The sequence below is a fragment of the Euprymna scolopes genome, chromosome 16, assembly GCF_053919585.1.
Source record: "Euprymna scolopes isolate OS-2025 chromosome 16, ASM5391958v1, whole genome shotgun sequence".
NCBI classification, from domain to species: Eukaryota; Metazoa; Mollusca; class Cephalopoda; order Sepiida; family Sepiolidae; genus Euprymna; species Euprymna scolopes.
In genome coordinates, this window is record NC_136497.1 from 51,031,409 (window position 1) to 51,055,055 (window position 23,647).

The window sequence follows — 23,647 nt, forward strand, 5'->3', positions numbered from 1 at the left end:
CAAATGAAAAAATATAAATACTTGGTTTTATTAAACTTTTTAAGTTGAAATATTTAAAACAGAAAATGAAATGCTCACTTGTGTAAGGGCCAGAAGATCCGACAGTTTCATTTTCATCAAATTCAAAACGAACTCCTGTGTTGGTTGTGGTCACACCACAGCCACCACTACGACACAAGGAAATGGGGACAACTCCATAAACGTAAGCCAACAAAATGGGCACTCCAATACCTAAAGAATAAAGAAAAAATAAACAAGTAATTTAATAAAATCCCTCAATCATTTAAAAAAACAAAAAAAAAAAATAGAAAAAAATAAATAAACTGGTGAAATTTATATAAGTTGTAGTACTTGTATCTGTTTGTTTGAAATTTATATAAGTTGTGAGTTATGTTTTTTTTTTTTTTTTTAAATTTTTTTTACACAGTGGTCACCACTTATCAAGGCCCGGAAGCCACTCAGGGATAAGAGTTATTGCAAGTACATTATGTTAGTGTGGAGATTTGATGAAGTGTTTACTAAAGGGGGAGGTTTATTAGGAATTTGTTAACGTTGGACTTGAAGACATTCAAGTTGTAGTCAGGTGGGAAGCAGGCAGACGGAACAGAGTTCCACAGGCGTGCAGTTCTAAGAAAGAAGCTTTGTTCATGGAATCCATGTTTTGATTTAGGCACAGATAAAGAGTGGGAGAAATTTTTCACAGTGGATTCAGCTAGACGGGTGTTTTTCGTGAAAGATTGGCGAGGGGGGACCAGAGATTGGAGTTCAGACGAGCACCTGCCATGGAAATAACGATAAAACAAGGATAGGCTCGCAACGTCTCTTCTGTGGGAGAGAGGTTGCAGGGTAGAGAAAAGGGCATCCCCTACTAAGCCACGAAGTCTATTTTGTACTCTGTCAAGGCAGGATAGGCTGTTTTTAGCAGCTCCTGCCCAGATATGGCAGCAGTATTCCATTCTTGGACGTACTTGGCTTTTATATAGAGAATTGCATCAGTAGTGAGATATCTCCTGGAGCGATAGAAGGATCCCACCATCTTTCCAGCGACCTTGGCAACAGACTTGATGTACGTGTTCCATTTCAGATCAGGAGTAAAGGTCAAACCCAGAAGCTTGTCAAAACACAGGGCCTCTCCCAGACGAGAGCCATCCATCACAATTGATGCCAGATGGGGATCAGAGCGTTGATGATGTAAGGATAGGAGTTTGGTTTTGGATGCATTAAAGGTAACCAGCCACGTCTTCCCCCACTGAACAACGCGCTCGAGATCAGAGGAGAGAGAATCACAGAGAACTTTGTCATTTACAGCCTTTGATGTGTTGCGGTAGATGGTCATGTCATCAGCATAGATGTCAACGAATGATTTAAGTATGTGTTTAGGGAGGTCATTGATGTAGATCAGGAAGAGAGTTGGGCCCAGGATTGACCCCGAGGGACTCCAGCATTAATACTGCAGGCCTCTGATTTTTGTCCATCGATCACTACTTTTATGAGCCTATCGGAGAGAAATGATTTAATAATTGAGAAAACATTTCCAGTTATACCGTAGCTGGAAATCTTGTGAAGTAGACCCTTATGCCATACCTTGTCGAAGGCCTTTGATATGTCAAGAGCAATTGCCCTAGAGAGGAAGCCTTTGTCAAGAGATTCACTAATCCTGTGAGATATAATCATCAGCACATCTGCGGTAGATCTTGCAGAGGGGAAACCATATTGTTTGTCACTAAGAAGGTTGTTTCTGCTGAGGATATCTCGTAATTTGAAGACTCCTTAAAATCAATTCCCTCAATGGAAATTATGACAATTCAAATAATTAGACTTTCCTTGTTTGATAATAAAAATAGACAAAGTTTAAATTAAAAAGTCCTTTTCCCCGTCCGTTATCTCCCATTAAAAGTGCACTACTTAATAATTGAAAACTCAAAAAAAGAACACAAAGCAAAAACTACTTTGTCAGCATTAAGCACACGTTCAGGCTTGTTTTTGATGTGAAACATTTGTTGAGTGTAAAGAAAAAGAAAAACACAAAGTAAATCAACAATGAATTAAAGTGGAAAGTTCCTATCCAAGTCTCCATAGCAAATGCTTAGAAATAGCATGATATCTGAGGAGAAAGGGAATATCGGTAAAATGAAGCCAAGTTAATAAAGATCAGAAATCAAAAAGTGGTTAAATCAACAGAATTGAAACAAAAGTACACTTTGGAATTTTTTTATATTGTCAACTCACAAACTTACGTACACATATATTATACAGTAACCTAACAAGGTTTCTTTATTAAAAAGAGAAAAACATTCCCTTATAAAAGGAACCTATATTAAATGTCAATATTTTACATTTTGCATTGCAATGTTATTTTAATCTCTACAATTTGAATATTTAACTGTCAACTGAATACAATTATTTCAGTAAAATGTGCCTAACTTTGGTTTATTTTGTTAATCAATAATCAACCTCCTAACCAAAATAATATGGTCTTGCATTCATAAATCATTTTTTTCCCCCATTATCAAGATTCATAAAATATTAGGTTGATGCAAAAATAATGTTTTTTTTTACACAAGCTGAACATCAAAAACGACTATTTTTGCACCAACCTAATATTTCATAATATTCTGTTTTTACCAATATTCAGAGTTGCTTTTTTAACATAACCTAGGAATATAATACATACACAGTAATCAAGTTTGCTGTATGAGTGCATTTGCACTAACAAATAATTTAACTTCTTGATCATCAGTCATTCCATTTCGAATCTACTCAAGAATTATTTCTATTATTTTATTGTTCATTATTTTCAAGTTAAACCAAACACAATTTTTACATTTATGGAAATAAACCAAACTTTTAAAAAATCCTATAGAGAAAAATTTATATATATATATATATATATATATATATATATATATATATATAAAATTAAATCCACTAAAATGCATTTTTGTTTCTTAGTAAACAAGTTAGCCATTTTAATAAATTACTTTGTGAAATTCAATTTTTCTGGTATTGAAATAACATTATCTTAATTCCCAAGCTATGCCTGGTAGGGAAAGGCAATACATATTTGCAAATTTTTAGGCATTTGATTAAGAATGCATAGTGACTAGCAGTTTCACACCACAACCATGGGTATAAAAACTTGGATCTACATAAGCTCTATAATATTGAGCACCTTTCTATAAATATAACAATTCATACAATTATATTAATATAAACTAGCAAGGTCTGTAGAAATTCCACAGCAGCATCTTCCATATTTAATATATTGGTGCCGTGCATTCTGTGAATGTTTAGCGTGAATGAAGACCCCATGATATTATTCTAACTCTTGTTAAAACTGTAAAAGTATTTATCTAAGTAATCTGGTTAATGTAGAGTCAGAATATATCTGATTATTACATTTTATCTCTTATTTTTATAGGAGTCTGACATTTTTTTAATAGAAAAATTAGGCTTTTAATATCAATATCAGAATTTAAAAAAAACCCTCAACTTATATATAGACTATGAATTATGAAATATGTATCCTAGGCAACAGGCCGAGTACCGTGGACACTGAAAACTGTACCATTCAGAGGGTGCCACTCCATCTCTAAGAAAGAAAAAAAGCATAAAAATTAAAAACTAATGCTATATTTATTGCTTATACTACTTTGTGTGTGTGTGTGTGCGCGTGTGTAAAGTTAGATATGCTTATGTGAACAGGTGTATATATAGGATTCATTCCTCAACTAAACTGATCATTATGAAATTTTGGAACACATAAGGGGTCCAAATCTGGATTATATTTAGCTTAACAGTTTTATGTGAAGCGGGTAAAAGAGGTGGAAGCCTTTTGTGAAAATTCAAATACCTCCAAATTTTGTGAAATTTTAACTATGTATTGACATCAATTAATATTTTAATTTTTAGTGTTTTGAGGAGGATTTTAATGGTTTTTTTAGGACATAATATTGGTACAACCTTACATTTGAAAATTCAAATATTTCAGATTTGCATTGTATTTGATCCATATTCATTAGACATCAATAAAGAAATTGAAATTCAGTGAATTTTGTTTAAAAACCATTAAATTTGAGATTTTCTAGAATCAAAATCATGTAATTGATTTTGATCAAAATTGGAATAACGTTTAATATTATAATCTTCATTTTATTTATATTAAAAAGACATAAAAGTGATGCAAAACTACCCAGGGAAAATAATTTTACCTGTCCTGGGATGTGTGTGTGCACATAATATATATATATGCGCGCACACACACACTTCAGCTTTTATTAGCAAATTACGATCACCAAGGGACTTAATGGGCATCTGCACACAATATTTCATTAACATCAAACACCTCTCCTCTCCAACCTTGTAAATAAAACGCACTAAACAGATTGCCATTAGCAACCATTTTACAACTGATGAAAAGGAAATATTAATGATTAATGGTTTTGATAGAAGCGAAACGGTTTATTTAAAAGCAATGCCAGAAAACAACCACTGACAACTAATAACCAATTAATATTATAGGCATCTTGTAATGAGCATAAAAACACTTGCTGGTAAAGCTTCAAGAAAAGGGTAAAGGATTACAAGGTTATTGTCAGTTTAACTTTGTATTTGTTGTAAATATGAGACTGGCATAAGATTAAAAATATAATTCAGCATATCTTACTGGCCAACACATGGTTCATTTGATAGTAACAACTTTTTGTATTACCTTCTTTGACATTGCAAAATCAGAGTTTAATGCAGGTTACATTGATCATTGGTTTAGCATCTGCTTCATATGTGTCGCCATTTAGAAATTAGCCTCTAAACTAACCTGACTAGATCTTTATTTACCCCCCCCCTGCTCAAAGTTCATCTTATACCCCTCCTCCCGCCTCAGTTTTCCTTCACCTTCCTCTAAACTGGACCTGCTACCTTAATTGTTCTACATCTAACCTCTCATCCATTCTTCCAATGTGGTCATACCCTCAAAGTCTACTCTTCTGCACACATATCCCTCTTAACTAAGTCTGTCTTTAAGAGTCACATTGCTCATCCATTGTATAATTCTCATCATTTCTCTTCATGAATTGCATATCCTCAACCTTTTGAACAGAAATGATTTCCAATAAAATCTTCCAACATTCGCAACCGTTTTAGTCAATCTTTGCAAGTTTTATTAACTTTTAAATAAAAAGGTTATTCATATATTAATAAAATCATGAGAATTTCTTGAGTCTATGTATTTCTTGCTTCTATGTGACTTTTTTTTTTTTTTTAATACTATTAATCAAATTTATTGAAATGAAAAGTGCAATAACATAAAATTAAACAAATTTTTATGAATTACATTTTTAAAAATTTATTAAATGAAATCCATTATAATCACAATACATCTAGATTCATTTGTAAAATACTTAGCCATGTTAATATAAAAAAAAATAAAAGTGAAATAACTCCCAACCAACAAGTAGGAATACCTAGTTGTTTTGTGTCTTAATGTTGTTTAGAGTTTTGTACACATTATCCAGAAGAGATGCTTTATGCTAATGATTTAGTGTTTGTGAAACAATGGATGGTCCATTTGTTAGGTTACTAAACTTAGAGGGATGTTATAAAAAATAATTGTCTCAGAGTAAATGTTACCAAAACCAAGTGATGATCAGTGATTGTTTTTTCATGATATATTTCTCTTAGGCATTACTCCTCTTTTTAAGAGGTCAGTATAGGCTATGTCTGGTTTTCCTTATATTTTCCTCTCAGGATTACTTTCCTTTTTAGGGGGTAAGGTAGTATATTATCTATTCTGTTATGGTATCATCCTCTCAGGCATTAACTCTTATTTTAGAGAGCAGGTAGTGTTGAATCACAGTGAAGCTACTCTATCAGACATTATCTTCTCCTTTATTTGATTTAGTATATGTTCGTTCACTATGATACTACCCTTCCAGATTAGCAAAAACATGCGCTAGAAAGAGCATATTTTTGATAGCTACTATCCTATAATTTACAAGAATTTATTATTTAACAGGAAACTCAGAAAACAACATTAATAATTCCTTAATCCGAAGAGTTTCAAAGAATGTATTCTTTCCACAAGAGGAAAGATTTTAGCAAAATAATTATCATAGTGGAGATATGATTTTGTTGATACTAGCATAAATTGAAACTGCACAATATGAAACTAATCATATATGCATAAACATTAGTGGAAAGATTTTATAAAATGCAGAAGAGAAATGAAAAATGAAGGTTAGTGATCAGGTAGGTCCAGAAATAAAATGGTCATAAGAGGCAATATTCATATACATAGTAATCCAGTTTAAGAATTCAAAATGAGAATAATCCAGCTATTGTAGCAGACCCCCCCCCCCCAAATCCCAGCTTCCAAGTGTTCGAAGAAGAGTGTTTTCTAATGAGTTAAATGTTACTATATTGTTTGTATTGAGCTTTTTTATCTGGTTAGGATCACCACATAAATATTAATATTCCCTTTGAATTTACAGAAGCTTTTGACTTGTAAATTAAATTATTTCTTGATGAGATAATATATATATATATATAAGGTTAAAAGTATCCAAAAGTAAAAACCATTGAATTTCACAAGATTGTTGATAGTGCTACATAAAAAGAGAAAGATATTTTATTCAATTTAAGTAATTTTGTTTACCTAAATTGAATATAATAATATCTATATTATACATATGGAGTTGAGATGAAATTTTGAGATTAAGTAATATTTGAAAAAGAAAAAACATTTTTTTAAAAATTATTCTAATTAGCTGTAATTTGCAATTTACTCACCAAGACACAGATTTCATGCTAAGTTTTAGTCTATTACTCTCAACATGAGTGACATTCCTGCCAGACTCTTACTTTACAGGATCTATCTCTCCTGCTTTAGTCACCATTTATATTAATATCCAAAAGATAGTAACCCTACATATAAAACAGAAGACTAGAGTAGTCTATTATAAACAATAGGGAATATCACTACAAGTATCAATACTATTTAACCTATAACTGGATAGGAAATGAAAAATATTGCCAACAGAAAGACTAATCTTCTATTTTTCAAATGATTGTAAACAATCTCACCCAAGCTTAATGAGTAATCTAATAAGCCATATTTTTTCTTTAGTGCATCAATAAGTTAAATTACTATAAGAAGGAAAACCTTCAAGTGAGTGATTTTAATGATAGGACTTTGCAAGAGAGTATGAATTATGTAATAAATTGCTCCAAACTTTCAAGTTTTTTCTCCAGGAGATAATAGGTTTCATTAATATAACTTAAAAATAAAAAATTTCTAATATTAAAAATTCAAATATCTATCATCATGTCAAATATATTTAAATCAATATTTTAATATCTGTAGTTGTCAATATATATATTTTTTATTCACTTACAAATAGACAATACTTTACTTACCCACAGCGAGGCTGGCTATGACAGGAGAAAAAAGCACCGAGGCAGCCACACCTGTAACTATGGTGACGTTACGTCTGTGTTTAGGAGTGAACTCATATTTGGAGTGTAACTGGAAAATAAAATAAACTCTTGTTGAACACCATCGATTAAAATGCAATAAATGATCTTTTAACATGATCTCGACACTAAATATCTACTCATGCAATAAAATGAAAAATACATCTTGAAAGATACACTGAGGCAAGTATTTTAATAGGCAAACTTTATTGCAGATTTTGAATTTTCAAACACCATACTAAACCAATAAAGCCTTACTTTGATTAAAACAACATTGCACACTCTTAAAGTAACAACTACATGCATTGCATTGCCTCTATTCAGTCTCAACAGACAATGGATACCTCCTGTAAGGTTAGCTGCACGTGTAATTATGAGGTAAGGGTTATGCAATCCCCAACCACACCTCTCCTGAAGAAAAAAAAAAACAACACTACTCGAGTCCAGTGGCAAGAAGTCCAGGATGACTGGAAACAATGTAGAGATAAGTGGAGAGAACATACAGCACCTGAAATTCCCAAATGGTCACCCACTTTAGTACTGACAAGGCACAACATTGCTTAACTGGTGATCTAACAGCAACCAGTGTGTCAACGTAATTATGCCGTATACAATACAATTATCTTTCAGACTTTTTTGTCTAAAATTTGTAAAACTGAAGCTTGGAGGGACAAAGGACTGGTCATTGAATCCTCCATTTCACGAGAGCTTATGCCTGTTAATTATTCTCAATTTCTCCTTTCTTAGACATTTCATCTAGCTCTAGTGGATTTTGGAAAGGGTTTCCTATAGGTGCAACCCACTTAATATCTTGCAGTTATCACCAACAAAGTTCTGCCATTTGTCGTGACAGAAATATTTTTTATTGGGTTTAGTTTAATGCAAAGAGAATAAAAGCAGCCTCAATTGAACTTAGAACCATTTTTAGAAGTTCTATATTAAGTTGTAAAGGCTAGAAATATTAGATACATTTGCTGGGCATGAACTTTAAATGAAAGCAAAAAAATCTATATGAATTTAAAATAACTTTAGTTACTGCATTTGAAAAAGTGAACATATCTACATCACTCCCTCATTAAAATGTTTATTCCATTTTTTTTTTTTTTTTTTTTTTTTTTTAAAGGTCTTTGGGTTGCTATTGATTAAGGACAACATTTTTAATTTTTACTGACTCTGCTAGATAGTTATCATTACCAAAATATCCCAAAGCCGGATTTCACTTTTTAAAGAATTCTATTTCATTTAATTTCCATAGCTTTTAGTTTACTAAATAATTTTTTTAAAATAAATTTTTCTGAATTAATTATGTACCAAATTTGGATTTGTTTAATAAACATGTAAAAATTGTCAACAATACTATTATAAAAATAATCTTTTTATCAAGAAAATCATTCAGTTATCAACTTTTGGTCACCATGTTTGATCTATGTTTGTTCTGTATAGGTCAACTAAAATTGACCCTTGAATTTTATCACAAGATTTTTATATTTTAACAAATAAAAAATTAGGGTTAGAAACCAAAGAAATGTAATTTAACATTTTAAATACAGCATAATTCACATGGGCACACTAATTCTTGTTAGATTAATGAACTTAAATGACAGAGCTGGGTCATTACCAGACGAGGATACCAGGTGTTGTGTATGTACACAGGCATGGTAATCCATGTATATATTCAGCTATTAGAAAAAGTATGACAAAAGTCATGGCACCAGCTATGAAACTTGCAATTTGTCAATGTTTCATCTATGCCTACTGGCATAGGATGATCCAATTAAAACAGAAAAAAAATCGAACACTTTAGTAACTTTTTGGGAATATGTTAAAACTAAAATTATTCTGACCTTGCTCTAAATAATCTTGAATTTATCCAGATAATTCCATGTTTATTACTCGTGCAAATTAGATGATATCGTCTAATAAAAAATCTACTGATTGGACTATTATTACCAATTTAAGACTGGCTTGCATACGTAAACAATGATATCCAGATTAAATAAATATGAAAATGTTCAACTGTAAAAAATATTTGGTACAAATTGAGTACATCCTGGTCAAATACATAAACCATTGTAGAGAGAATTAATGAATGGAGAAATGTACAACAACTAAATATAGAAAAACAATTCAAATCAAAAACATCTGTTTGACTAATATTTCATTCCATTCTCCACAGAAATCTTTAGCAAATAATGAAAGAAAACAGGAATCAAAACAAATGCTTTTGGATTATTCAGACACTTTTGCTCACATTAGTTGTTATATTTATTCACAATGTTTTGGACAATCGTCTTCAATAACATCTTTTTGAATTCTGAAGCTGGAATGAGATTTCAAACCGAATCATTTATTTAATCCATGGGTGCAGATTATTCTTATCCCATCAGCCATAATTGAGTAAAAGTGTTAATTTATGTTTTTCAACCACAAAAAACTAATTAGACTATGTTCATATATGATTTGAATCTGTTTATATTTTGCACTTGTCCACTTACATTTATTTTTTCTAGATTCTATTGAATCCTTATAATAGTTTATGTAACTTATGTATAAAATTTTGGAAAATTTGGATTACAGCATACAATGTATCAATAAGAATATTAAACTTGTCAATGATTATCTCCATTGAAAAAAAAAAAAAAATATGCTAACTTTAAAATTTGAATTAATACAACAATGTAAAGTACGAAAAGTCATTTTTTAAAAAATTCCTATAAAAATAATTATGAAAGTAAATCCACCATAATGCATTTGTTTTGTTATAAAGAAAAAAAAATAGATTCATTTGTGACCATTTCGAAATTTGAAAAGAATTTAGAAGCATTAAAACCATTGAATATAAGTATTGGCTTTAAAAATATTAGTAAATTCATATATATTAAAAGATTGAAAATATTTTGGAATTTAGTTATATCCAATGATTTCATAAAGATTAAAACAATATTATCATAAGAGAATTAGTTATAACTCGATAACAATTTGATTCAAGTAATAATTTAATAAACAATACAATAATTAAATTTAACTTTCAAAATCCTTAAAAAAAGCTCACAGAGCTTGTATTTTTATATACTAACTTTTAGGGCTAACCCAAAAAGTAAAACTCTTCTAAAACTGATAGTTCTTTGATCATCGGTAGGATTTCTTTTAGTATATTTCAAAAGGTCTGCCGTTTATTAGAATTTTTTAATAGTTGGTTTTAGACGCACATATGAAACTAAAATGTTAATTTTTCCAGTGTATAGCTATCATTAGGAGTTTTATCCATTTTTTAGTTCTCATGAATGAGGTTCAACAACAGAAGATGATTATTTTCCTGGCACAGATGTTATTGATGTGAATATACAGATTTTCACATTGGGTTTCTTTCAAGAAAGTTTATCAAGTCTTGGTTTGTTTTAAAATAAGACTAGGTTTTCTTTGATGGGATTTAAATTAAATGTTCTCAGAACATCATGACATGTACAATTAGAAATTCATTGTCATACTAAGGCTTCAGGAATTTAGTAATAGAGTGGATGACTTTGGTATATTCTCAGATAGAGTTTTTAAACATTTCACGTGGTAATTTATTATTTGATTGTGGTGGTTTCAAAATTATTCCCAATTAAACTTTTTAGGTTTCATCTTAGTATTTTCTAAACTTTGGGGGCTTGTATTTTCCCCAAATGATTGGAAAATAGTGACTCCCATATGTTTTGTCACGGATCTTCCCCATGTTATCCATATACGTGGTTGGATCAGTCAGATTCAGTGCTTAATATGATCCAGTTGCAAGTACATATTTTATTATTGCAGATACAAAGATTGCCTATCTCAGGCTATCTTATCTGCCATGATGGTCTCCAGAGGGATTTGGCTTTATGGAATTTTCTTAGTGCCAGTTCTACCATTTGAGTATATAATTCTACAAAATGTAATGCTATGTGAATCTTATTGTTCCTGTAAACATAAGACTGCCAGATATTCTCATAAGATTCGATTCATTGTGATTTTTCTTTTAATATTTCATTGGATTATTTTGCTATGCATAATTTAGTTTTTATGGTGTGGTTTAATTTAGCATTGATATTTCTTCCATTGCTTTGAATTTGTTGTTACAGCGTAGTTGGAATGTCCTTTTCTGACTGTTCTTGTTTTATGGTGTTTGATTTAGTGTCAATCTTTATTTCTGTTCAAATCTCTTGTTTCAATGATAGCAGTTGGCATTAGTCTTCAGAATGTGATCAATGTTTTTCTCAATACTTACCACACATGTATCTCCCAAATCTCATTTGAAGTACTACAAGGGACCCAGTATATAAAATTTTTTTTTTTTCAGGTGCAATTTAATTTTTTTTTAGGATTGGGAGTGTGGTAGGGTTATTGTGAGTATAGATTTACTGCTCATTTCAATGTTGTGTCTTTTGTGTTCGGGTACACCTTGCTTACACAGTACCATTTCAATTTCTTTTTGTTGCTAGATTCAGCTGGACATGGACAAATTGAAAAACATTCTCATTCATGAGAGGAAAAAAAACAAACAAACTTACCTTTCTTCCTACCCAAACAGGTATACCAATAATAAGTGCAGGAACTGCAATACCAGCGAACAATGTTATTCCAATTGGAGCACCAATTAATGTCCCCAATTGCCACAGTATTTTTTTTTTGCGACTCCATGGTTTCTTGCCCCAAAATGTACATCCAGAAGGACTGAAAGGAAAAAAGTTATCAATATTAAAAATGTAAAATCATTCTCAGGTAGGGAGAATATTAACATAATGAAAAAAAAAAATAAAACTCAGATGTACATTTTTCACATCAGACCATCAGTGTTTCATTTACATATCATGTGATATGATCTTCCACCCAATCTAATTTCTTTATATAAATACAATAAATGCTCCCTCTAACTTTAGTATCTTATTTTTACAGTGCTTTGATTGGCTGATGACAATCCTATTTGTGAAAGACTAAAATATAATTGAACACTAAAACATGGTGTTTCCTACTTCATTAAGTTAAACGCTTTCTATTGTAGAAATTCTTTAACTGCAATGATTTTGTTCTTATAGAAAATATTCTTAAATTCTCCCATTCTTCATATATAATGTTAAATCTTTGATATATAAAAAGAATGCTCACTCAAATTCCTTACCTTCTTAATTATTCATTACCATTGCATGGAGGAATATTATTGATAAAACAACTATTAGCATAAAACTTCTGAAAAAAATAAAATAAAAACTATAAAACAACTCCAATTTTAATAATCTACGCCATTAAAATAGCAATTCAATTATGTACCAAACTTCCATGATTAAAACTAAAATTCCATTAAAAGGTATGAATTGTATAATGTTGAGTGACTTAAAAGGTTAAAAACCAGAATATTTTCAATAACTGCTCTGGTCTAAAAGGATTTCTCCTTTCACATTTTTTGCACAGAATAGACACCATGGAGCACCACACCAAAGAACAAACAACTCACATATTACCTTCATGTCATTGAGCAAGGACTAAATACTTGAACGATTTAACTTAAAAACAATAGTGATTAGTTTAACACTTTTGAAAACAAATTTCATAAAACTAATCAAATTTTATTAATTTATGCCACAAAAATAGAATTTAGATGTTTACATTGTCAGTTCAAAATACAGACTAGTTAACATGTTAAAAATGTTTTTCTAAATAATGTTATTGTTTCAGAATAATGTAAACTGTAGAATTATCAAATATGGTTATGCAGATATATTTACGGATAAATAGAGAGGGGCGTTTTATCTTTCATTTTCTGTTACTTTTAAAGCGTATAGACAGCGATACTATTTTGGATATGATTTTCATAAGGTGAACTGCATAGCTATCAAATATGGTTATGTGGGTACATAAAAAAATGAGGTCTTCACCGAATCCCATGTTATTTCTAAAGTGTATGAACCATATTTTTTTTTTGGATATGATTGTTTTGTTTATTACATTTTTAGGTAATGGTACCAAATACTTAACATGCCAAGAAGTTGTTATAAATAATAACATTATTTTAGCACCGTTTGTAAACTGCAGAGGTACTCCATATTTTGATACTTTTACAGTGTTAATTTTCACATAGGATTTTCAAGGTAAATTCAATTTTTACTGTATCTTTTATTTGCACTATATCTCCATCTATAAGTAAATGTAGATGTCTAAGCAGACTTTGGTACTTCTGCAGTTTATGAACCATGCTATTTTATGGATCAGATTTTTCAAATGAAATTCATTTTTTATAGTATCTTTTTCTTTAATAAATTGTTAGCTGAAAGTTCAGAAGAATTATATTAAAAATGGCTTTTAAAATAAAAACATTTCAGCACTATCTGTAAACTGTAGAACTACTACATGTAATTTTGTAAAAAAAAAAAAAAAAAAAAAAAAAATTACATAAACTGAACAAGATTGTGCCAATCGTTCAAAGTTGGGCATGTAATTTGAGTTAATCTACTGCCCAGGCAATGTGGGTATATGAGTCAGCACATTACCCATAAAATTATGCATGATCATAATACAAAAACATGCTTAATAAATCATTTTTTTTTAATTCTTTGGTGTTAGTTTTTTTGTTTTGTAAAAATTGTTATTTAAACCCTGTAAAAATGTACAAACTCAAAATTGGAGCATATTTAAATGATTCTAAAACTTAAGTTCAAAGAATTACAGTTTATAGACCCATAAAGTTTTTTTTCTCAGTTTTCACTGTAGCCTCATATTTTTACTTGCGTTGAAGTATTTTGCGGTTTAATCTGATAAATTATCAGATATTCTCTGCTATAATAAGCACAACATTTCAATTATCATTAGATAGTTTGAGCAAAAAAGCAGGTCTATCTATATTTATTTGCTGGCAATAAAGGAATTGGTTAGACATGTTAGGTTTGTCATAAAAACCTAAAAGTTTAAATAGCTAAAAATTATAGTAAGAATGTTTCCCATAATGTCATCCATGATTTTTTGAAATTAAAGATATCAAAATTGTTTCCAAAAGAAATTTGACAGATGTGTTCCTAACTTATTTTTTTTCCTGGACAGAACATTGAAGTACATCTGTTAGTAAGTCCCTAATTTGAGAGTTTTGGCTCACACACAATGTCAAAGCAAATGATGAAAGGTACAACAAATTTTGAGGGGACTAATTCATCACACCAGAGAGAAAAAGCGTTTTTTTTTTTTAGGTACTCCAAAGAGTTCTAACACCAGTTACAATAAATAAAATCTTTGGTGTATATATATTTTTATAGACGCTAACACTGGGGTAATATATATAAGACTAATACTTTAATTTTAGTTTTTTTTTGCATACAAGTTTAATTTTGAAATATTCTGTTTACCATTTTGTTATTTAACATAATTTACTTTACACAATTAGGAAATTATCTGGGATGAATGTCAGTAAAATATTTTAATGTAATCAAAAAATAGTGGGATCTGTAGAAATCTCACAGCGAACTCTTTCATATGTAATATATTGATGTTGGCATTCTGTGGATGTTTAGCAGAAATGGAGATGCCCTGATTTTATTGTAGCTCTTTTGTTAAAACTGCAAAAGTATTTATCTAAGCTTGCAGGGATGTTCGGCAAGCTCAGCCATAAAATATGCTTAAATATGATATTTTAATTTATGCAGATTTTGTATATATTATTATAGAGTCAATTTTCTATCAATTCTTATATATTATAAAGTTGTGATTTCAAAAATAAAAAATATATGCATATGACTTGGGTGCATCAGCTTGAATCTAAACCGAATCCAAAATTTATGAAGAAAAAAAATATATGTATGTATATAACTTGAGTTCCGTCAGGAAAATCAAAACTTGTGAAAAATTCTTGGTAAAATTATTTATTACAAGAAATGGAAGGTAATAACAATCAAACAAAAGTCATTTGGAAGAAAAAAGATGTAAGCATGACACACAAAATAACACTATCGTATTAATATATAGTTTTCTTAGTCCTTCTTTCAAAACACATTTTTTTAAAGACAAAATTAATGTTAATTCTAAAATAAAAAAATGACAGTAAAGGTATTTTATTCAATTATTTTAGATTAAACCCCTATAAAGCTGATTTCAGCAAGTGAATTGAACAAAATAGCATAGGATATTAATTTTTGTAGATTGAACAGAGATTATCTCTTAAGTAGGGATAAAGGATTAATCAACAGATAATCAGGATCATCTCAATTGCTATATTGAATGTAAGCAAACTCAACCCTAACGACACTTTGAAATTTTAATACAGAATTTTTAATTAAGAAATCAAAAATAAAAATTGTTTTATATTTTTCAAAAAGCATTTTAAGTATGAAGTACCAATCTACATAAAAGATCATTTTTCTTTATAAATAAAGAGAAAATGAAGAATGACAGTCAAATTTTAAATGGACAAAAACACTTAATCACTAACTAAAAGTTTAATGCATGAATGGACAAAATACACATGTATTATGTGTTGCCCATTCGTGCATTACACTTTAGTTTCTATAGCAACAACGGTCACCACAGTGAAAGGAGAAAGAATAAGGGTTGGAGCTGAGAGTACAAAGAATGAGTAATTCACAAGTGTTGATATATGAGAAGAGCATGTTGAGAGAGAGAAATAATTATCCATTTTGAAATCAACATATCAAATGCCTTTTCTTTTATTCACCAATTGCATTTAACTTATATTGACTTTTGCCACCAAGTAGACAAAATTAAAACCTATTTTCTTTAATATACAGTGAAATTTTCACAATCCTGCTAATTTTAATAATTTTGCTTAGTGTATTACGGTTTGAAATCCTATAAGATAATCATAGTGGTTTTAAAATATTTTTATTTAAAAGAAAATTGTTTTAAGTTTTTAAATACAGCATTTTTGTAATACTCCTGCTGTAAATAATTGGTTAAAAAGAAAAACTAATGCATCAAACAGTGAAAACTGACAGAAATGAGCCCCCCACCCTTCCCAAATTGGATTGATTTTTTAATCAAATGTTAAAGGAATATCTGTTGCCAAAAAAATGTTAAGTCATCATACAAATGGCTCACAAACATTTGCCTGGCATTCTCCTTGAAGAAACACTGTACATCCATCCACCAATTAGCCATTGCTAGTTTTGACACTAACATCCACAACAAAATTGTCTCACTATTTATATCCATAAATGCATAGGTTGTACTAATGACTGCATATTACCAAATAGTGTACTCATTATTTTGCACCGAAAGGCCAGAGTTAAATCTGAAAACTTGTGAATTTGATTCCCAATAAAAAAAAAAAAACGTCTTGTAATCCTAACAGTTTTTTTTTTTTTTAAAGTCCCTTGTAATCTCTATAACATTGTGACCACTTCTGGGATGTCTGCTTCTCACCTAGACACGGCAGATGTTATTTTTATTATTTACTATTAATCAAATATTTATCGAAATAAAAAATGTAATAGTTTAAAGTAAAAAATTTTTAAAAATCTTATTTAAAACTAATTACGAAATTAATTTCCACAATGTTTTTTCATAAACAACTCAACCATTTTAATCTTTTGTTAATAGTTGAGGGAAAAAATGAATTACTTTATAGCCTTTCAAAATCTTAAAGGAATTTAGAAACATTTAAAATCTTCATGTATTAAAAGATTGAATGCTTTGAAAGCTATTTATTTAGATTCAATAATTTTAGAGTTCAATTAACATTGCAATCAATTATTAAATATTTAATGGCCAAATAATATGAGAAAATTTAACTTTCACTGTATTATTGAAATTAAATAATTTGAGAAAGAAAACAAAAATAAAGACTTCTGTAACGTTGGGTAGGTACAAGCGAGTATAAATACAGAATATTTATTTACACTAGAATTATTTCAGAAAAGTGATAGTTTAATCAAAAACTATAGGAAGCATAAGCAGTCACCCACACATTAAACACAAGTATTAATGTAGGATCAGGTCACCTCCTATCCCCTCCTCCGGACGTCTGTAACAGATAAGCAATGCAGTATGCAATGGAAAAAGAGTAAACAGGCGTTGTCAAAGCAACTATTTCAAGGAGAGAGGAGATGGAAACGGAAAATCAGCAAGGACACAGGGAAGAGGAAGAGAAAAAAAAGCACATGGCTGTACACATGTCAATGAAACAAAAAAGCAAGAGTGATTGAAAAAAATCTCAGATGAAAAGAGCTTAATATAGGATTATTAACAAATTCTGTCAGCTAATCCTGCTTCAATTGTACCGAAAGCCCATAATCTCTTCAGCTATTAAAAAAAATAAAAAAAATAATTGATGCCAGCCACAAAAAGACTATTTTGAAAAATAGTAGCAGGGTGCCTGGCGATACCCAGTCATAAAATACACTTAAATATATTTCAATTCATTTATTATAGAGCCAATTCTGATTATTATATTGTACCCAATATATAGTGATTTCAAAAGTGTAAAAAAAAAAAAAAAAAATTACTGTCATCAACTAGAATTGAAACCAAAATCAAAACATATAGCGCTTAGTCTTTACCGTTTGAACCATCATCAGTTGGATATGAAATAGCTAAAAAATTAACTAATGTTAGCATAAATGTATATATATATTTGTGCTTGTGTAAGGGAACTTCAAGTCGACATGCCTTTCAAGTTTCTATTTCTTACAATTTGTCCCCACAGCAGCTATTTTTACTGGCTAAAGATTCATAAAAAATGACCCATAAAAAAATGTAATCATTTGACCCGCCTCACACTGCTCTGCAATTCTGCATCTCTGAGGAGAGAAAGAAAAAAAAAATGGAGACAGACACAGTGAGTTTTATAACAGATTTGAAAATTTCAAGTCTCTTTGGATGGGACTGGAATTTTGTTTTATGACAATCTTGTGGGCTAGAATCAAAGCATGGCATTTGTTCCGATATCACACCTTTTCTCTCCTTGGTCAGTCAATAAAAAATCCTTCTAGACTGAGACAAATTTTTTTCCCAGCTTAGAGTATCACTTTTGAGTAGCTGAACTTTCCCATTAAAAATGAGTACGTCTAACTGTTCAAGGGGAGGCAAGTAAAAAGGGACCCTATATAGGTCATTTCATGTCAAATAGTGTTTTATGAAATTGGGAAGACATTTTGGAATTGTAATTATTTGTTTATTTTAGGTTAGAAAATTAAAATATAAATAAATACCAATGTTCTGAATGTATAGTTTTGAGATTTTTTAAAATTTAATTTTTAGTACATTTTGAATTTAAAAAATATTTTTCAAATAATGTTATTTTTGAACAGCAAAGCATATTTGAGTATTCACCAATTCTCTGCAGTCTTAGATGCTGAAGTCTCTTTGGAATGGTAAAGTTTTTTCCAACACCTCAGATAAAAAAAAAATTCATCTAATATTTTTATTTGTTTACTCTTCATTCTTTTTTTTTATAATGAAAATATTATGCAACAGTAAATTTAAAAGAAAATTAAATTTTTTTTTTCTTCATCACATTGTTATAACTTTTAGGAAATTTGATACTTTCAAAATTTTCATCTGAAAGCTCCCAATAGTACTCATTCAGTTTTTTATATAAATAATTGTAAATATTTTAAAAACAAGTCCATGCAAGTTACATTCTTTAAATGTTCTGCAGTCTTATAAACATACTGTTAAATCCCATTCTTTAAAAGGATGTTTTCCAGCAAACATTCTAGACTGCTATTGCACAAAAGCAAAAAGTGTTCAGTCAATGTAGCCAACATAAATTGGATACAAACGGGCAAAAATTTATAGAAGATAGAAATCATTGTAAGAGTGAAAGAGTCGCAGGCTAGAGAAGTTATATCAAAATGACCACACAATGCTGGAGCTGCAGAAATTAGGAACTCTGGATTTCTGGGAAATTAGTAAATAATGAGCAGTCAATAATTTCCCCATCATCCAACAACCATGATGTCACTTGCATAGCAACCAAGAAGGCTGAACTGCTTGCCTGGCAATTTGCTCCTAACTTCACAAATTACTTCCTCCAAAATTTCCTTTTGTGGACAGAAGCTACACTCAATTTGATAATCATCTCTTCTTGTGCCATGACATCATAAAAAGCCCAGACACCTCCAAGGCATGTTGGTCTGATCTTATCCTTGCCATACTAATAAAGAGATACTCCTATCCCTTCAAACTCTCAAACACCTGATCAAATCTTGCTTCCCTAATGAATGGAAAATTCCCCATGTGGTACCAGAATTCAAGAACTCTGGTGAATGAACTAACCCACTCAATTACCGCCTCATTAATCTCCACCCTCTCTTTGCTAAAATATTTGGGTTGTTAATAAACCAAGTGCTAGTTCATCACCTCATAAATGTTAACTTCTTTCTGACATAGGACATCTGCAGTAAAATGGGCTTGTCTAAAAATCATCTCCGAATGCATATACCATGCATTGGACTAGTTAAGGGAAGTTAGAGCAAAAGCATTTGATAAGTTCTCCCGAAAATTAAATTGTATGGCATTTCTGGATGAATATATATAACCAGATCCTTCTTAGACAAGAGAAAAGTCCAGGTGTGTGCGTCATGGATCGATTCTTAGACTTTTATTGTTTGATATTCATAAACAACTTCTCTGATGAAATTGCGTCAGAGATTAGTATATTTTACTGTGTTCTATACCAGATAATGGGAAAAACGAATGTACAAATATCCAAGGTAACATCTAAAATCTTAGAAATTGATCTCTAGTCTGTAGTGGAATGGAGACTACAATGAATGGAAAACATTTAATTCTACTAAGACAAAGCTCCTTTCCTTATACAATTACAAACGACTTTTCTAACCACTAGCTTAGAGTTCATCATTCAAACTCCTCAACCTAACATTCACAGATAACATGAATTGGAACATTTTGTACATAAAAAACACTGCCAAGGTAGCTGCAAATAAGGTAGGCTCCCTCTATTGCGCTACAAAAAGTCACATCCGACAGTATCCTATATCTCGACAAAGCCACCATTTGTCTATGCACAGAATATTGTTGCCATATACGGGCCAGTGCCTCAACCATTAGTTTACCTCTATTGGACAAGATTTTTAAAAAAAGTTTCCAATCTAATGGGTCCCACATTGTCAACTAAGCTCCAGCTCATTTCATTGCCACAATGGTTGCATTCCTGTGCTTATTTTATAAGTACTTTAATGGAATGTATTCCGATAAACTATTAGCACTAGTATCCTCTCAATGTAAATAACCCAAAATCAGCAAAATTCCAATGTAGTATCTACTGATAAAAAAGAGCTTTCTACTGTTTCTTTCCTCAAACTTTGGGATTCCCTCCCTGTTTCCAACTGTACTAATGTGCAGAAATTTAAATGTAATGTGAAGAAATTTAAAGGTAATGTCAAGACACCTTGCTGCTCAATCCCTACTTAGAGGGTCTTTGTAGGTAGTTCACAGTAGCCTTCATGTATCAGTGGCAATATACCTTGTTTGGGGTTAATATGATAATAAAAAAAACAAAAAACATGCAGTAATAATTTATATAAAAGGTACATTTATATATTTGTATGTAGAGGATTCAGTCCTAAACAGATCATTATGAATTTCAGAACAGTTGCTAGATATAAGAGGCCCAAATGTGATCTATGTTTAGTTTTATGGAAAAGGGGGGAAAAAAGAGATTTAAGTCCTTAGTGAAAATTAGAATAACTGATTTTTGTGAAATTTTAATAATAGGTATATACAATAAATATTCTGCAAATTTTAGTTTCTTTGGAGTATTTTAAAGGGATTTTAGGAGCATAATTTTTCATTTGAAAATTCTAATATTTCAGATTTGCATCAAATTTGGTCAACCATCATTGGACACTATTCTCTAAACTTTAATAAAATTCTTAAGATCCTTTAATTTTTTACATATTCTAGAATCCAAATCATATAATTTTGATAAAAATCTGTTAAGTATTTTAGAGATAAGTTTTACTATCATTTTTTATTTATTTTAATGTTTGTAAAAAGGACAAACATGGTGTAAAATTGTTTGAAATTAATTTTATTTGTCCTGAGACTGAAATTCTAATCTCACATATAAAGTCAGATTTTCCCCTATTTCACTGACTGGAATAGTTTTCTTAAAAAGTAGATAAAATAATTTGTTTTGGCAGATTTCTATGCCTATATTGGTCAGTATTCTTAAAAAGACATTTTATTTTAATCGATTTCAGTATTTAATTTTATTGTTTTTGAGCCCTGAATACATTAAAAACATGCAGGTGCTTTTTTAGTACAATTTTATTGCAAAAATAATTTTATTATTAGATGTTTGAATTATGGTACAACCACCTAAATAAAATACAATATTTCTCTTAAAATGTTTGAATAAACTTTCAAAATAAGAAACCAAAATCCAAATTTCAAACGATATTTTAATTTTATTTACAAATGCTTTATTCAATTAAAATAAAATATTAAAAAGTCTTACTGATTATTAATGTTCTTTTCAAGTAAATTGTACCATCATTAAGAGAGGGAGGTAAAAACAAAGAATTAAAGTTTTATTCTTCACAAAATAAAACATTATGGTTAGGATTTAAAGTTCACTGTCGAAAATGAAATAAATGAATCATAAGTTGTATTTCAACAGTTAACTCTTTAAATAAGAGAATGATTGAATCAAAGTTGACCACAATACTGATGAGTTTTTGAGGATGCAGAGTGATTTGAATAGGTCCACACAAATTTTAATTTCTTAAAGTTTCTTAATAAATTATGTTAAAATGCAAAGCTTGAGATTACAAAACACGTGAAATGAAATGGAAAAAAACAAAACCAAATGAACAAAAACACAGTTCAATTGTTTTGTTCCTGAATTTTTGAGATGAGGATTGATAATCCGGATCATTTGAACTACTGTTCTTATCTTGTATGTCATTTTCACAATGTTTTAGATGATATAACCTCTGGTCTTGTACAAGCGTATCTTGTCAAATTTTAGAATCTGCATGGAGTTTTGAATGGGACAGTTTATTTAATCCATGGGGTAGAATGCTCTTATTCTGTCAACCATAACCGGTAAAAGTTTTAAGTAATTTGTAATTTCACTTTTAGAATCACTCAGAATGCAAAAGAGTGTCTCTTAGAACTGAATTTTACATAGTAAGTTATCCATTATACCATGGGTCCTTGCAGATTCCCAAGTTTGATTAAGATGCTGGCCGAAGATTACATTCAGTCAAAATGTGGGAATAATTCTTAAAATGAAAACTGTAGTCCAAATAATATAAATAAAACAAAAATTTTGTCTTTTGTTATGTAATTGTAATTTATAAAGTGAAAAGTAATATTTTTAAAATCTTTTTTTTTTCAAGATAGAAACATGTTTTGAAAATATATGGCAATTAAGCTACACAGAATTTTTTGCATTTCGTCCCCATGAAGAGTCATCATGACTATCACAGGGACGAAACTAAAAATTCTGTACAATTTAATTCTCATCTTCAAAACTTACTATCTAGCTCTATTCACTTATTGTGCATTGTTGACGTAAATGCTGACAAATAAAATTTTATGCATGTATACAAGAAACATATATATATATATATATATATATGCGCATGCACACACACAAGTTAAAAACATGGAATAAAATTTCAGACAAAATTCAATGTTTAATATATGGAATAGTGGAATAAGCATAGCTACCAACTAGTAAAAATAACATTTCTCTAAAGCCAACCAATATTTTGATTGACTCAAACATGAAAGAGATATCCACTACATGAGTCATTAAGGAGGGCTACATCACCAAGTATTATGATGGTAGTGGTGGGGGTCCCTGTTTTGCTGTTTTTTTACTATTAAACACACTATGTGTACATTGCTGATGTTTCAAACCGATGCATTTCATATATATTTATATATTGAAGAGTTTAGCTCCAAAAAGAATTAAAAAACATGGAAGTGTATTTGTTAATTATTTTATCTTTTCCTTGCGATTTGACAACATTTATAGGTTTTCAGGTATCATGATAATACTGAATATCGCATCTAAAATTGTCGCTGGCAAAACGTTATACTTTCCGAGTGGCTATCAAAACACATGTGAGCATGTTGTTTGGCTCATGGCAAGACTCTTTTGTCAGTGACAATTACATATGTGTTCTTCATTTAAAAATTACCTAAAAATCAATAACCGTCATTAAATTAGGGTTAATAT

The 23,647-nt window shown here is 30.1% G+C and overlaps 1 protein-coding gene across 1 annotated transcript in view; it reads right to left on the minus strand.

Moving 5' to 3' along the window:
- LOC145295950 (E3 ubiquitin-protein ligase RNF19B-like) overlaps positions 1–23,647 on the minus strand; it is a 197,538-nt gene that overhangs the window by 8,396 nt on the left and 165,495 nt on the right. Inside the window, exons 5-7 of the mRNA XM_080141840.1 lie at positions 12,003–12,165; positions 7,414–7,522; positions 79–231 (exon numbers count right to left, since the gene is read on the minus strand). Of these exons, the coding sequence (XP_079997966.1) occupies positions 79–231; positions 7,414–7,522; positions 12,003–12,165 (425 nt within the window). The remainder of the gene's footprint in view (positions 1–78; positions 232–7,413; positions 7,523–12,002; positions 12,166–23,647) is intronic.